General features: G+C 43.4%; 1 protein-coding gene across 1 annotated transcript in view; it reads left to right on the top strand.

The window, feature by feature from the left end:
• Wdr27 (WD repeat domain 27) overlaps positions 1 to 16,342 on the top strand; it is a 123,759-nt gene extending 107,417 nt beyond the window's left edge. The window contains exons 26-28 of the mRNA XM_041680040.1: positions 8,947 to 8,958; positions 14,601 to 14,632; positions 16,311 to 16,342. Of these exons, the coding sequence (XP_041535974.1) occupies positions 8,947 to 8,958; positions 14,601 to 14,621 (33 nt within the window). The 3' untranslated portion in view covers positions 14,622 to 14,632; positions 16,311 to 16,342. The remainder of the gene's footprint in view (positions 1 to 8,946; positions 8,959 to 14,600; positions 14,633 to 16,310) is intronic.
• The last annotated feature ends 1,345 nt before the right edge of the window (positions 16,343 to 17,687 follow it).

Raw genomic sequence — 17,687 nt, 5'->3', positions numbered from 1 at the left:
CTTGCTGTATTCCACAGAGCTGTATCCCACAGAGCTGTACCCCACAGAGCTGTACCCCACAGAGCTGTATCCCACAGAGCTGTATTCCACAGAGCTGTACCCCACAGAGCTGTACCCCACAGAGCTGTACCCACAGAGCTGTATTCCACAGAGCTGTACCCCACAGAGCTGTATTCCACAGAGCTGTACTCCACAGAGCTGTACCCACAGAGCTGTACCCCACAGAGCTGTACCCCACAGAGCTGTACCCCACAGAGCTGTACCTCACAGGGCTGTATCCCACAGAGGTGTATCCCACAGAGCTGTACCCCACAGAGCTGTACCCCACAGAGCTGTACCCCACAGAGCTGTATTCCACAGAGCTGTACCCCACAGAGCTGTACCCCACAGAGCTGTATCCCACAGAGCTGTACCCCACAGAGCTGTACCCCACAGAGCTGTACCCCACAGAGCTGTATTCCACAGAGCTGTACCCCACAGAGCTGTACCCCACAGAGCTGTACCCCACAGAGCTGTACCCCACAGAGCTGTATTCCACAGAGCTGTACCCCACAGAGCTGTATTCCACAGAGCTGTATCCCACAGAGGTGTACCCCACAGAGCTGTACCCCACAGAGCTGTATCCCACAGAGCTGTATCCCACAGAGCTGTATCCCACAGAGCTGTACCCCACAGAGCTGTATCCCACAGAGCTGTACCCCACAGAGCTGTACCCCACAGAGCTGTACCCCACAGAGCTGTACCCCACAGAGCTGTATTCCACAGAGCTGTACCCCACAGAGCTGTACCCCACAGAGCTGTACCCCACAGAGCTGTATCCCACAGAGCTGTATCCCCACAGAGCTGTATCCCCACAGAGCTGTACCCCACAGAGCTGTACCCCACAGAGCTGTATTCCACAGAGCTGTATCCCACAGAGCTGTATCCCACAGAGCTGTATCCCACAGAGCTGTATTCCACAGAGCTGTATCCCACAGAGCTGTACCCCACAGAGCTGTACCCCACAGAGCTGTACCCCACAGAGCTGTATCCCCACAGAGCTGTACCCCACAGAGCTGTACCCCACAGAGCTGTATCCCACAGAGCTGTATCCCACAGGGCTGTATCCCACAGAGCTGTACCCCACAGAGCTGTACCCCACAGAGCTGTATCCCACAGAGCTGTATCCCACAGAGCTGTATCCCACAGAGCTGTACCCCACAGAGCTGTATTCCACAGAGCTGTACCCCACAGAGCTGTACCCCACAGAGCTGTACCCCACAGAGCTGTATCCCACAGAGCTGTATTCCACAGAGCTGTATCCCCACAGAGCTGTATCCCCACAGAGCTGTACAGAGCTGTACCCCACAGAGCTGTACCCCACAGAGCTGTATTCCACAGAGCTGTATCCCACAGAGCTGTATCCCACAGAGCTGTATTCCACAGAGCTGTATTCCACAGAGCTGTATCCCACAGAGGTGTACCCCACAGAGCTGTATCCCACAGAGCTGTATCCCACAGAGCTGTATCCCACAGAGCTGTACCCCACAGAGCTGTACCCCACAGAGCTGTACCCCACAGAGCTGTACCCCACAGAGCTGTACCCCACAGAGCTGTACCCCACAGAGCTGTATTCCACAGAGCTGTATTCCACAGAGCTGTATCCCCACAGAGCTGTATCCCCACAGAGCTGTACCCCACAGAGCTGTACCCCACAGAGCTGTACCCCACAGAGCTGTACCCCACAGAGCTGTATCCCACAGAGCTGTATCCCACAGAGCTGTATTCCACAGAGCTGTATCCCCACAGAGCTGTATCCCACAGAGCTGTACCCCACAGAGCTGTATTCCACAGAGCTGTATTCCACAGAGCTGTATTGCTACCCAGCTTTTACGTACATGCAAAAGTGCAGTCTAAGAGTGGGAGCAAGCCAAGAAAACAGGAAGTCCACAACCGAACAGGAGATGGAAGGTCACGAACAAGAAAGCCACTTAAGGTGCAAAGTGGAGAGGGCTCATTTAGCTGTGCAGAGAATTGGAACTAACAAGACAGGAGGATCTGTGCTTCCCTGGGGCTTAGTGTGAAACAAGCCATGGACATGTGAGCAGAAACAGTCAGGAGGGGCCTGTTGAGTGCTGTGCAGAGGAGACTGCTGTGTGGGGGGCGGGAGCTATAAGCGCATGCAGATTCTGTGGGTACAAAGACACTGCTGACCTCAGCAATGCGGGGTGTGTGTCTGCGCGCACAAGCATGTGTGTGTGTGTGTGTGAGAGAGAGAGAGAGAGAGAGAGAGAGAGAGAGAGAGAGAGAGAGAGAGGAGAGAGAGGGGGAGAGAGAGAGAGAGAGAGAGAGAGAGAGAGAGAGAGAGAGAGAGAGAGAGAGAGAGAGAGGGTGTGGTGCTCAAGGAAACCTGTAATACTGTTTAGGGATGTAATTTTTAAATCATAGAATTCACTCCTATGACATGGAAAATTTGGTGACAGAAGCGTTTCTTCTCTTGAATTTGCTTCTTTTGATCCACAGAGCAGAGAGATGGAACATCTTGGGAGGGAGAAAGGGAAGGAGGGAGGGAGGGAACAATCACAGTTCCCAGGACTCTGATCTCCCATCTTAGAGCAGCGCTGCTGGATGAGCAGCAAACCCTAGCAGTTTTTGCACACGATGGAGCCAACTATGCAGTGTGAGCGATCCAGGGATCCATGAGTCAGATCTGCGCGCAGCCGAGGTCCTGCGCGGTCCTCTGCAAACCCGCACCGCGTGGCGCATGTGAGTGCAGAGCAGTAGGGGACCCCGGAGAGGTGCCTCCTGAACAAACAGCTTTGCAAGTTACATGGGAAAGAGGGATAAATGCCAGGCAGGTCTGGGCTCTGCTGCTGTCCTCTGCATGGCCCTGGGGTTCTCCCTGGGGTCTCTAGGGGCCTGTGCAGCGCACGGACAGTCAGCGGCAGGGCGACTGTTTGGTTTTCAGCTCTTGAGCCCTGGCCACTTAAGATGGTTCAGATTATGTTTAATGGTTGTTGATCTAATATCTGGCTGGCGAGGATATTTGTCCCTGATGGCCTGGCACAGCTTCCAGGTCTGCAAACACTCATTGCTGTGGCCTCCGGCCCTGAGCACACTGTGGTCACACTGTAGGAATGTGACAGCGGGGCCAGGATTCTAGTTCTGCTCAATTTCTTTGTAAGTGATTTATAAACCCAGCTTAACAATTTATCTCATGTGAGTCGCAGCGTTTTTGTTACTCTCAGCACATAGGATTCCAGTTACACATCGAGTTCTGTTATCGAGCTGTGCTAATGAATTTTGTGAATTATAAGAATGGCAAGTATGTTTTACTCAAGGGCAAGCAGATTCAAGAGAGCAATAGACTCTGAAGGGAGAAGATGCAGAAACCGTGTCCCACAGACTTGTGCAAGTGTTGGTACCTTTGTGCTGACTGTGGTCAAGGACGGGTTAAAAAAAGGATCCGAGCTGGAACTTAATCCATACAGTTTGGCTGTGATGAAACAATCTATTTTTAATAGAAATTACACATTATTCAGTATTTTATGGAAATATAACCTGAAGTACAAAAAAATTAGTGGGGTTACTATTTTTATAGCTCTAGAGACATCTATTACTGGAATTTTTTTTTCATTTTTTTCCAGCTTTTAAGAAGAAATAGTACATGTTATTTTGGGAAACAGAGTAAGCATGACAGGTGTGGCCATTAAGTCCACGATTCCAGCTGCTCGGTGGCTGAGGCAGGAACTGAAGGCAGTTCAAGTTAGCAAGTTTCAGACAGCGAGGACTGTATCTCAGAGGCAGAAAAGGTCTGAGTTCAACTCCCATCACAGTGAAAGAAATACATGGGGTGTGCACAGAGAGACAGACAGGCAGGAGAGAAAGGGAAGGGGGAGGGGTGTGCACAAAGAGACAGACAGACAGGAGAGAAAGGGAAGGGGGAAGGGTGTGCACAGAGAGACAGACAGACAGGAGAGAAAGGGAAGGGGAGGGGTTGTGCACAGAGAGACAGACAGACAGGCAGGAGAGAAAGGGAAGGGGGAGGGTTGTGCACAGAGAGACAGACAGACAGGCAGGAGAGAAAGGGAAGGGGGAGGGTTGTGCACAGAGAGACAGACAGACAGACAGGAGAGAAAGGGAAGGGGGAGGGGTGTGCACAGAGAGACAGACAGGAGAGAAAGGGAAGGGGAGGGGTTGTGCACAGAGAGACAGACAGACAGGCAGGAGAGAAAGGGAAGGGGGAGGGGTGTGCACAGAGAGACAGACAGGCAGGAGAGAAAGGGGAGAGGGAGAGGGCGAGCGAACACGAGGAAAATCCGTGACATCTCTGAGGCCCTGAGCCTTCCCCCTGGGGCCACTGTGGACGCTCTCAGGTATTTCTTCCTGAGTATGCGTAGGTGTGTATGTGTTTATACATACACATGTCCACAGGAGAGAAAATGAGATCCAACTGCCAGTACCATTTATTACTCTCGCTTTCCACCCAATATCTTTAAATTTAATTTTAGAATAGGCATGGGGTATAACCATATAAAAGTGAAGTTAATTTTTATATATTGATCTTTGTGATCTGGCTGGACTTGTTTATTGTATGTGACAGTTTTTGATCGTTTCTTACTTTGTGTACATATGATTCTATCACCCAAAAAGTCAGTTTCAGGCCTTCCCACTCCAGATGAGTTGCGTTTCTTTTTCCTGATCTCTGATTGTTTGTTGTGTTCCCAATTGTAGTGGACGTTTCCAGGACTTTGCCATTAAGTTGTGGGCTTTGCATGCCTGGCGCAGTAGCATGCAGGAAGCCCCCTTTATTGCTAGTCTGTTTGGTGTTTAATTTCTGTGTAATATTTTTGTCTGTTGAGATGATCATATGGTCCAGGCTTTACTCAATTTATTATAGCACATCAGATGAATTTCTTTTCTTTCTTCCTTTTTTTTCTTCCTTCCTTCCTTCTTTCTTTTTTTCCTTCCTTTCTAATTTGTGTTGATTGGAGAACAACTCCCATGTGTGTTTGAATACTTGGTCTCCAGTGGGTGGAGCTGTTTGGGAAAGACTCCTAGGCTTGCTAGAGGAGGTGTCACATCTCTAGCACGCTTTGAGGTTTCAAGAGAGTGATGCCATTCCCATTGTGATTTTCTCTGCCTCCTGCTTTGAAGTTTGAGAAAAGAGTTCTCATCTATGCCTTTGTTCCCCCATCATGGACTTGAACCCTCTGAAAACGGAATACTAATTAAACATTTTCTTTTGTGAGTTCGTTGGCCATGGTGCTTCACTACAGCAGCAGGAGAGTAGCTAGTGTGATTCTCCACCAGCTTCACACTTCACTACAGCAGCAGGGGAGTAGCTAGTGTGATTCTCCACCAGCTTCACTACATCAGCAGGGGAGTAGCTAGTGTGATTCTCCACCAGCTTCACACTTCACTACAGCAGCAGGGGAGTAGCTAGTGTGATTCTCTACCAGCTTCACTACATCAGCAGGGGAGTAGCTAGTGTGATTCTCCACCAGCTTCACACTTCACTACAGCAGCAGGGGAGTAGCTAGTGTGATGCTCCACCAGCTTCACTACATCAGCAGGGGAGTAGCTAGTGTGATTCTCCACCAGCTTCACTACAGCAGCAGGGGAGTAGCTAGTGTGATTCTCCACCAGCTTCACACTTCACTACAGCAGCAGGGGAGTAGCTAGTGTGATGCTCCACCAGTTTCACACTTCACTACATCAGCAGGGGAGTAGCTAGTGTGATTCTCCACCAGCTTCACTACATCAGCAGGGGAGTAGCTAGTGTGATTCTCCACCAGCTTCACTACATCAGCAGGGGAGTAGCTAGTGTGATTCTCTACCAGCTTCACTACAGCAGCAGGGGAGTAGCTAGTGTGATTCTCCACCAGCTTCACTACAGCAGCAGGGGAGTAGCTAGTGTGATTCTCCACCAGCTTCACACTTCACTACAGCAGCAGGGGAGTAGATAGTGTGATGCTCCACCAGCTTCACACTTCACTACAGCAGCAGGGGAGTAGCTAGTGTGATTCTCCACCAGCTTCACTACAGCAGCAGGGGAGTAGCTAGTGTGATTCTCCACCAGCTTCACACTTCACTACAGCAGCAGGGGAGTAGCTAGTGTGATTCTCCACCAGCTTCACACTTCACTACAGCAGCAGGGGAGTAGATAGTGTGATGCTCCACCAGCTTCACACTTCACTACAGCAGCAGGGGAGTAGCTAGTGTGATTCTCCACCAGCTTCACTACAGCAGCAGGGGAGTAGCTAGTGTGATTCTCCACCAGCTTCACACTTCACTACAGCAGCAGGGGAGTAGCTAGTGTGATGCTCCACCAGCTTCACACTTCACTATAGCAGCAGGGGAGTAGCTAGTGTGATGCTCCACCAGCTTTACACTCCTGGTAAGCACGGCTTGGTCATTGTGCGTGGTCCTTCAAGGATGTCCATCATTTTACATTGTATCATGATGTCATCTTCAAATGTTGGGCTGTGTTCATCTCTCTCCCCGGACACCTAAGGCAGGCAGTGAGTTCCACTTGTTTATTTCATGTTCCCTCGGTGAAAAACTCAGACACAGTGAAGGGCAGTCTTGGAGACTGCACACATTTTATGTGTGTTGCTAGCCCTACCTGTCTGTGCTGCTCCCTGTTGAGTTGACCCCTGCTGCTATTTTATTCCTTTTCAGCCAGCAGGGCAGTCACTTTGAGCTCACACTTACCAGCACAATCACACTCTTTTCTGCTCCTGTAATGCTGTAGAAAAGGGACAATAGCCAGAGCTGAACCAAGCCAGGGATTCGGAAAGTGGGCAAACTTGCCCAAGATGCCCGTGGAGCAATGACTCAAAGATAATTTTATTGTTAATTTTCAATTCCAAGAAACATATTCCCAACAACATGATCCCTGTGCAGTCTAACCTAACACTAATATTTTCAGAGCACGGTTAGCAATGAGTGAGTGGTGTTGATGAAGCTTAGGAAGTGGTTCCTAGGCTCTCATCAGCTCATTGCAGGAAACCAGCCCTCATGTCTGAAGTTGGGAGGCCTTATTCCCTTCGTTATCTCTTTCTTCTGCACATTATTAGCTCTTTGAGAATGTTGTATAATGCACTTTGATTACATTTATTCTTCTTTCCCAACTCCTTTCAGGTGTACTTCTGCTTCTATGCCCATCCAATTTATCTCTCTCACTCTCTTCCTCCCTCTCTCCCTCCCTTCCTCCCTCCCTTCCTCCCTCTCTCCCTCCCTTCCTCCCTCCCTTCTTCCCTCTCTCCCTTCCTTCCTTTCTTTTTTAAAAACAACCCTCAAGTTCAGTTTTTGCTGTCCACATATTCTTGGATGTGTGTCCATCCACTAAAGCATTGCTGACCTACCAGGAGCTACAAGCAGAAAGGAAACTGACTCTCCAATTCTCACTCGCTATCAGTTGCCGATAGCTCCCTAGCTAGGACTGGTGCTTCGTGCCTCCCTTCCCTCTCCATGCTGGTATTTTGTCTGGTTTGAGCTTGTGCAGGTCTTTGTACATGCTGTCACAACTGCAGTGAGGTCACACCTACTTCACGTTTGATTTAGCTTTTTATATAATCTTATATCTTATAGTTAATATAGTTTATATTATTGACTGGAAGATAAAATAGTTCTTTTTTCTTTAACCGTTATCCTTATGTTTTGATTTATTGAAAATTAAATTTAATTGGAATTTAATAACTTAATATTCAACTGAAAAATTCAGAAGTTGTGATAAATGTGTTTTTTTCCTGGACAAGTATAAGGTCCTAACAAACATGTCCATGCTCTCTATGGGTTTGCTATAGGTTTTCTCCCTATAGGTTTGCTATAGGTGTGCTCTCTATAGGTTTGCTATAGGTGTGCTCTCTATAGCTTTACTGTAAGTGTGCTCTCTATGGTTTTTCTATAGGTTTTTCCCCTATAGGTTTGCTATAGGTGTGCTCCCTATAGGTTTGCTATAGGTGCGCTCCCTATAGGTTTGCTATAGCTGTGTTCCCTATAGGTTTACTATAGGTGTGCTCCCTATAGGTTTGCTATAGGTGTGCTCTCTATAGGTTTACTGTAAGTGTGCTCTCTATGGTTTTGCTATAGGTTTTCTCCCTATAGGTTTGCTATAGGTGTGCTCTCCATAGGTTTGCTGTAGATGTACTCTCTGTAGGTTTGCTGTAGATGTATTCTCTGTAGGTTTGCTGTAGATGTACTCTCTGTAGGCTTACTGTAGGTGTGCTTTCTATGGGTTTACTATAGTTTTCTCCCTATAGGTTTACTATGGGTGTGCTCTCTATAAGTTTGCTATAGCTTTTCTCCCTATAGGTTTGCTATAGTTGTGCTCTCTATAGGTTTACTATAGCTGTGCTCTCTATAAGTTTGCTATAGGTTTTCCCCTATAGGTTTACTATAGCTGTGCTCTCTCTAGGTTTACTATAGGTGCACTCTCTATAGGTTTGCTGTAGATGTATTCTCTGTAGGTTTATTGTAAGTGTGCTTTCTATGGGTTTGCTATAGGTTTTCTCCCTATAGGTTTGCAATAGGTGTGCTCTCTATATGTTTGCTGTTGCTAGAAAGAGGCTAAATTCTCACCAGTTTCGGTGGTCACTACTTTTTCTATGTCACTTTTTCCTTTTCTTGTAATACATTATTTGATTTTTCAGTGATATTTTGTAGCTACATTTGATATTTTGAAGTTCCATATTTTATCCGATAATGTCTGTTTTTTTTCTTCCCATGAAATAGAAGTTTGGTTTGTTGTAAAATTTCCATCGCTATAAACTTACTAACAACACTTTGAAAAACTCATCAATTTGGCATCTAAGCTGTGTAATTTTCTGTTCTTTAAAAATTGCTTCCTAAGCATCACCTTTATTTTTTGTCTTCTGAAGTCTATTGGATATAGTTTGAAACTCTTGAAGTATTATCCACAGGTCTTAACTGATCCTTCTGTTTTAAAATTGTCTTTTCAAGCTGAACCTGCAGGTAGGTAAGCCTAATGATATTTTCTTACCTTGCCTCTCATTAATAAGCGTGCAAAGTTCCTTCCATTGCTAGTTCTGTTGTGTTTCCCTTTGATTCTCCTGGACACTTGTAGAGGGTGGTCAGGCTTGCTACAATTTCACTGATACTAGTTATTCACTTAAGAAAGTAATCATTCATTTATGTCAGTCTGAAAGATTGTCAACCCAGAAAGCTACTTATAGACTGATGATGAAGATTGGTTAACGCTCCACCCAGCCAGGCCTCCCACATCCTAACCCAGGCTCTAGTCCCATGCGTCTTCCTGTCTCTCCACACCTATCCTTTCTCCAACCTGCCATAGCTAGCTCGGACCCCACATCCAATGCCCTAGCTTTGTCTGGCCACCCTTAACCTATACCACAACCAACCTCTAGGTGTCTGCCAGGGCCCGCCCTATCTACCCAGAGTCTACAGGTTCCTCACAGGCCATATGCAACCTTTCCATTCAGCCAGATCTATCCTGACACTATAGGCTTGGACCAGGAAACATATTTTACTGCCTCATCTCCTCTGTCCACCTGACTTGATTCTACCGAAGCCATTTCCAGCCTCCAGGCCCAATCTGCCCACACATCCTCTTTTCTGCCCCAATCTGCTCCATCCATATCACACTTAGAGCTAACAAAGTGAGTCCACATGCTCAGATCTCATCACAAAGATAGAAACAGTATGAAAGATCAAGTCAGTATTCAACTTCCAAATCTACCAGTCCCATAGAAATTACATAGATAAACTCAGGATACAGAATTTAAAAAATAGTAAATGTCATCAAGGAATCCAAGACTTTAAAGAAAACACAAAGAAATGGCTTGATGAAATTAAGGAGAAAGACTTTAAGAAGAAGAAATGTCTGAGTGATGCCTAAGAAAACACAAATGTAAGAGATGTAAATGACAAAGACAGTCTTGAGATTGGAGCTCAATCAAGAGATAGAAATATTGAAGAGTACTCAAACTGAAGTGAAAACTCTGTAGCTCAACTATAAAACTCAAAGGAAAAGCCTTACAAGAAGAATGAATCAAGCAGAAGATAGAATATCAAGACTAAAATATATCAAGGTAAAATAAAGGATCCAGATCAAATAAGCAAGGAGTATGAACAATCTTTAAAAATGCAGGAAAGGAATATGATAAATGTGGGACACTATGAAAAAACCCAAACTATGAAATATAGACATACAGGAGGGAGAAGATACCTTAATCAATGACATAGACTAGGTCTTCAACAAGATCATAGCAGAAAACTCCCCAAGCAAGGAAAGACACATCCGTACAGACACAAGAAGCATGCAGAACTGACAAGACTGGAAAAGAAAATCCATATCATAGTTAAAACACTAAGTATATGTAACAAAGAAAGCATTTTGAAAGTCATAAGAGAAAAATCCAAGTTACAAATAAAGAAAACCACATCAGAATAATGGCTGATTTCTCAATAAAACTCTGAATAACAGAACATGAAGCAATGCATTCCAAGTCCTGAAAGACCTAAAATAGTATACCCAGAAAAGCTATCTGCCATGATTAAAGGAGAAAAATTCACAACATAAAAAGCCTAAAAAATATATCTCCAATGCACCAAACCTAAGGAAAATACAGGAATATTATTTCAGGTTGAAGAGAGGTATGAGCATACCAGAGAGCCCGTGAAAAGAAGTATGATGTTATAATTATTAAAAGACAAATACACTGAGAATACAACAATGCCAAAAGTTAGCCACACGGTGGCTACAATTAACACACATATTTCAATAATAACTTTAAATATCAATGGCCTCAATTCTCCAATCAAAGGTAGACTAACTGAATAGAATACACCTATCTGTTGTCTGTAAGGAACACATCTTATCTTTCCACACAGGTACGGTTTTAGAGTAAAAGGATGGACGAAAATACTCCAGCCATATGGGACCAGGAAGCAAGCCATTGTCACTGTTCTAACATCTAGCAAATGGACTTCAAAATAAAGCCAGTCAGAAGAGAAAAAGAAGGATGCTTAATTCTACTCAAGGGAATAGTCAATTAAGAAGATAATACTATCCTAAAAATACTTGCACCAAACTCTGGGCACCCAAATTCATAAAAAAAAAATATCTACTACTGAAAGACACAGATTAACAATCAATTAATAGTGTGCTAGCCCATTACCCCACTTACTTCAATAGACAGATCATATGAACAAGAATAAAGAAATATCAGAATTAATTGATATCACACATCAAATGGACTTAACAGTTATCTACAGAATATTCCAGCTAAATAACAAAGAATACACATTATACTCATCAGCATGTGGAAGCTCTTCTAAAATAGGCCACATACTGGGGCAAAACCAAATATTTATAAATTAAAAAATATTTAAATAATTCCTTGTATCCTATCTGACCACAAGGTAATAAAACATAAAACTGACAGCAAACAAATCTCTAGTAAATGCAAAACTCATGGAGATTAAACAATTCATTACTGAATAATGAATGAGTCAGAGAAAAAAAATCAAAAAAAAGAAATAACCTCTTGGAACTAAATGAAAATAAAAATATAACACAACAAAACCTCTGGGACATGTAGAAAGCAGTCCTATGAGGGGAGTTTATGGCTCTAAATCATAAAGAGCACAAATAATGCAGTTCAAAAAGTTGGAAAAATAAGAACAAATCCAGTCAATGGGAAGAAATAATAAAAGTCAGAGCAGAAATCAATGAGATAGAAACAAAGAAAGCAGTGCATAAAACCAATGGGTCCAGTGCTAGCTCTTTGAGAAGACAAGCAAGATTAACAGACTGTTTGTGCAACTATCCAAAAGAAAGAAAAGGGTCCAAATTAAGAGACCCAGAAACTTATAGGGAAACTTTACAGCAGACACTAAAGAAATTCAGAATATAGTAAGATAGTACCTTAAAAACCTGTATTCTGTTAAGCTGGAAAACCGCAAAGGAATGAATGAATTTCTAGATTCAGTCAAACCACCAAAATTTAATCAAGAAAAATAAAGAACCTAAACAGACCCATAACAAATGAGGAGACTGAAACAGTCATAAAAAGCTTTACAGCTGGGGGCTGGAGAGATGGCTCAGAGATTAAGAACACTGACTGTTCTTCCAGAGGTCCTGAGTTCAATTCCCAGCAACCACATGGTGGCTCACAACCATCTGTAATGAGATCTGGTACCCTCTTGTACACACAATAAATAAATAAAATCTTTAAAAAAAGAAATTTAAAGGAAAATTAAAAAAAAAGCTTTACAGCTAAGAAAAAAAGAAGGTAGGGTCAGAGGATTCACAAAAGAATTGTACCAGACATTCAAAGATCTACAGTCAGTCATTTTAAATTCATTTTTAAAAAGTTAGAAACAAAAGGACTCTCCCACACTCCTTTTACGTAGCCAGTATCATAGTAATACCCAAATCAGGTAAAGACACAACAATAGAAAAGAAAACTACAGAGCAATATTCCTGATGAACATAGATTCAAAATGTTCAATAAAATATTTACAAACAGCCGGGCGGTGGTGGTGCACGCCTTTAATCCCAGCACTTGGGAGGCAGAGGCAGGAGGATCTCTGTGAGTTCGAGGCCAGCCTGGTCTAGAAGAGCTAGTTCCAGGACAGGAACCAAAAGCTACAGAGAAACCCTGTCTCGAAAATAAAAAAAAAAATATTTACAAACAGAATATACATATATATCAAAAAGATTATGTGCCATGAACAGGTTGGTTGTGTACTTATATGTAGGGATGATTCAGCAAACATAAGTAAATAAATGGTAATATATCACATAAATGGACTTAAAGATAAAAATCACATGATCATCTCAAAAAAATACCTTTGATAAAAATCCAAGATGCCTTCATGATAAAAGTTCTAGACAGAGTAGGTCTGGAGGAAACATACCTCAACATAAGAAAAGCTATATATGAGAAACCCTCAGCCATCACCATCCTAAAAACAGCTTGATGCAATCCCACTGAATTCAGGAATAAGACAAGGATTTTCAGCATCCCCACTCATTTTCAATCTTTTGCTCAAGTGATAGTTGAGGCAACAAGGCAAGAAAAAATTCAAAGGATAGAAATAGGGAAAGAAGATGGCAAGTTACTATACAGTAGAGATTCTAAACATTGTACCAGAAAGCATCTAGAAGCAATAAACAAATCCAGCAATGTGGCAGGATACAGAATCAACTTGTACAAATCAATAGCTTTTCTACACACCACCAACAAACATACAGAGAAAGAGATTATGGACACAATTCCATTCACAGTAGCCTCAAAGAAAAGAAAGCTTCTAAGAAATGAACTTAACCAAGAATGCATGTTGTCAAAGTTTCCTGTCCTACCAAGTCCTTGTTCTACCAGGCTTTTGTCCTCCCACCAAGTCCCACAGCCATTTAGTCCCAAAGAAATCACACAGAGGTCTGTATTAATGATAAACTGACTGGACCATTAGCTCAGGCTTCTTATTAACTCTTATAACTTATATTAACTCATTATTCTTATCTATGTTAGCTACATGGCTTGGTACCTTTTTCAGTGGCATAGTCACATCTTGCTTCTTCACTGTCTGGACAGGACTGCAGAGGGAGATTCCCTCTTCCCAGAATTCTCCTGTTCTCATTGACCCGCCTCTACTTCCTGTCTGGTTGTCCCATCTATACTTCCTGTCTGGCTACTGGCCAGTCACATTTATTTAAAACATAGTTGACAGGATATAGACAATTGTTCCTCACCACTATAGAGATTGTATTCTGTCTAGATAGGTAATCTTCAAACCACTTCAAGGATCTGTGGAACACGGCATTTAAATAACTTAGGGTTCTGTTGACATGAGACGTGATTGCTCCTGACAGCACTAATCTATTCCTGAGAGAATGTTGAGCACCAAAGACACTCCACTTGGAGCTTGTTTTCTTCTTGGCAAAATTGGCCTTTGGGCAAGGAACTGCCCATGCATTGACCACTGACAAAATGCATGATGTCCAGACAGAACAAGCAGGATACAAGAAAAAAAGACTGTCAAATCTTGCCAAGACAGGTTTTGAAAAATTTCCTGCCTCTGAAAATGGTCTGTAAATTATGCTAGGCCATAGCCAAAGTTGGTTGCTTCAACATTGCAAAATGAGACTTTGGGTGATTGCTCAGGTAGCTAATTGTCTCTGTCATATATTGCTCGCCTTGGACGCTACATGATTGTACTTCCTGCCTGCTCAAGTAATATTATCTCCCTTTTCAGGCCTTCGATGGGTTTGACAGAAGACAGGAGAGCACTGAAACCTGTTATTGTCAAAAATCTTACTCTTAATTTTTCCTATTTCTGTTTCATGTGTTTCAGTGGTCTCTATGATCTATGTGAATGTTTGTATCATTGTGTCTTGGGCCATTGACATGTTTACCAATAAAAACATCTCATTTCTCATAACCTTTTATTTAAAGTCTAGTTTTCTGAGCCATCCCCACTCACTTTGGGTTGTTATTTGCATGGAATATCTTCTTTTCATTTCAATTTATTTGTGGTTCTGTATCTAAAATGAGTTTCTTGTAGACAGCATATAGGTGGACAATTTGTTTTAATACATCCTTCCAACCTTTACCTTTTTGCTGTTGCAGAGCCAGTCTGCTTACATTTAAAGTAATTATAGGTAAGAAGGAGCTTACTTCTGTACTTTCCCCACGTGTGGTTTAGATTTTTCCCTCCTTTCTTGCATATGTTCTTCCATTGTCGTTAGTCAATTCTTGTAATAAAATGGTTCAAAGTATTTCCTTTTCCTTTTGTGTATATTTTATAGATACTGTCTTTGTAGAGATTACATTTAACCTTTTAAAGTTGAAACACTTGAATTTTATTTATACTAGATTAACTTCAATAACACACAAAACTCTGCTTTTTCTATCACTGCTACCCCTGCCTTTTTCAGCTTAAATTTTTATTATTTTGAGGAAGAATATCCATGCCACAGTGGACACGTGGAGATCCGAGGACAGCTTTGTGGAATTTGTTCCCTCCTCCCACCTTTCCGTGGGTCCCTGAGATTGAACTCAGGTTGTCAAGCTTGGGCAGCCCACTAACCTTTTTTCAGTTATTAAAATTGAAAAGTACAATTTTATGAATATAGTGTGTTCATCAAAGTATAAGCCAATAATAATTTTAAAATTCACTTGCTTCTTAAATTATGTATGAAAATGTAAAAAAAAAAGAAAATGTAGAGTTGCAAATCCAAGTTACAACATTAATTCTTTGACACTAACAATTTTTTAATAATGTATTTGCCTCTTAAAATTAGTTACTGAGGGCCTGGAGAAACGGCTCTTCCAGAGGACTTAGATTCAACTCCCAGCGCCTATATGATGGTGCACAACTCTCCATAACTCCAGTCCCCAGGAATCTGACACTCTCCTCTGGCCCCATGGCACTGCGTGCATGTGGTACACAGACATGCATGCAGGGAAAACACCCATATACATAAAGTCTCAAAAATTATGGAGTTCTATTGGTGTAATTGCTCATACATTTGCCTTTATTAAGACCTTTATCCTCACGTGACTTTAAGTCCATATTCACAGTCCTTCATGTCACTGGAAAGTGGGCTCCCTCTAGCGTTCCTTAGAGGACAGGACTAGAGGTAATGACCCTTGGCCTATCTGGGAAGCCTCAATTTCCCCATCACGACTCAAGTGTGTTTACTAGACGCAGGATTCTCTGTTGACAGAGAGAGACCCTTTCTTTTAATCTCTTTAGTCTGTCAGCCACTGAGAGTATCCTGGGTCGTGAGCCACTTTTTTTCTGCTGCCTCTGGGATTCAACATGGTTTTGGCTTTTGATATTTACTGCATCATGGATGCGTGAGGCTATTTTAGCTCATCTCGGGAGCCTATTGAGCACAGATGTTTATATATCTTTTATCAATTTTAGAATCTCTTTTTTTTGTCATATTTCTTTAAATATTCTCCCTGATTCTCTTCTTGTCCTGAGAGTTCTCCAGGCACATGTTGGTCTGCTTGACAAAGCCCCATGCATCCTGTGGTCTCCATTTTTATTTTAACTTTTTGTGGAAATAAGATCTTATCACCCGGGCTGTTCTGAAACTCAGAATTCTAAGGTCAAAGCATTTCAGATTCTAAAGCATCAGTGGAATGTGTCTTGGACTAATGAAGTATAAGTATCACACTACTGCAACAGATTTTACTAATTTAATGAGTTTTGCTCTTTGATCTGAAACATTACAACTAATGTGTAAACTTTGTGGCCACTTTTATCCCTGGCTACTCAGCGAATGGAAAATGTTTGGTGGTAACGTAGGGCTCCCCTTTGTGTTACAGCTCGCCACTGCCGCCTTGGATGGGAAACTTCAGCTCTTTGTGGCTGAGTGACTGCTGGCCTGACGATAAGAGTGCAGGATGAAATGAAAGCCTTCGTGACTTGCCATGGAGGCAGATGGGGCAGTTTTTGTAGGGGGCCCTTGCTGGATTCCCCTTCTGCAGGACTCACCCTCCTCTGAAACCATAGCCCATCTGTGCGGTTATTCTTCAATAAAGATGAGTCGGTGTCTGTTTCCTGTTGGTACCTTTGAGAGAAGGAAGGGTGGGGGAGCCTGAAGCAGCACTGGACTCTGCAGAAGCCGGGTCATCTTATTCTGCACTCTGCCATTTCTCACTTCATGCATCCTGCCGGGGCAGCTGCACTGGAGGGTGCAAGCTGACAAGGGAGTCATGGCCTGATACTGTCCTCCTTGATGTCCCTCTGTGGTTTCTTCAGGATGAACAAGGCCCAGGGCACAGAAGATGGACACCATACTCAGTTTGGTCTTCTCAATCTCTAACGGGAGGTTCTTATGATTCCCTTTGGTATTTGAAAGATAAAATGATTCATGTTCTGGGGAATATGTCATGGTTTGCTCAACACTGGCACATCCATGTGTTTGAAGACATCAAAGCAAGAACGTGGTCGTGGTCCCAAGCCTGGCCACAGAGGGATCTGGCCCAAACCTTCTGTTCATTTTCCCCATTCCCTTGCAAGGCTTTCTTTGCAGATGTGGGCCCCATTCTTGCCTCCAGCTTAAAGAGACTGCTCTGCATTCCAGGCCTGTCTGGGAGGAAGCTGGCCTTTCCTGTCTAGCGTGAAGGTTCTCTGTGCTGTGCATACACCAGGTGGCTAGTGGGGAAAAGACGAAGTGTACGTACAGGTACAGGTGTCTGTGGGTCTCAGGGGCATGCAGGCCACAGGCGACAGCCCCTCAGAAGCTCACTGTCAGTATTACAGCAAAACCGAACTGTTGGCGTGTTGGTTGCCTGACCACATTTTAACCACAGAAATTTCTCGCTTAAAGGAGTGAGCGTAAAACTATGTCTTCACTGCCTTGTTCTTTTCTCTCTCATGTCTTTTATTCCCGTTTTTATTGCCTATCAAAGTTTGCCCATATTCTAATTAGGATCAACTTTGATTTGTTTCTTCTGTGTAAGTTCCCCTGTTATCCCTGAGTTTGCTGGGGCATAGCTCCATGGTGCCTTGCACGCTGAGTTCATGACATTTGCTGGCACCGAAGAGGTTGAGAACACTCCACATACATGGGGAATTTTCTTTTTGGTAAAAAATTTTCCCAGATGAGTAGGTGACCATTTATGGTAGCTGTTGGGGCTCTTAGTCCCTTGGCGCCTGAGGCCTCAAGTCATCTCCCACTTACTGATGCCTGAGTCTTA

This window comes from Microtus oregoni, unplaced genomic scaffold (genome assembly GCF_018167655.1).
Source record: "Microtus oregoni isolate MIOR12 unplaced genomic scaffold, Mior012 000033F_ref0000390, whole genome shotgun sequence".
Classification (NCBI taxonomy): domain Eukaryota; kingdom Metazoa; phylum Chordata; class Mammalia; order Rodentia; family Cricetidae; genus Microtus; species Microtus oregoni.
This window is presented reverse-complemented; position numbering and strand designations above follow the sequence as displayed.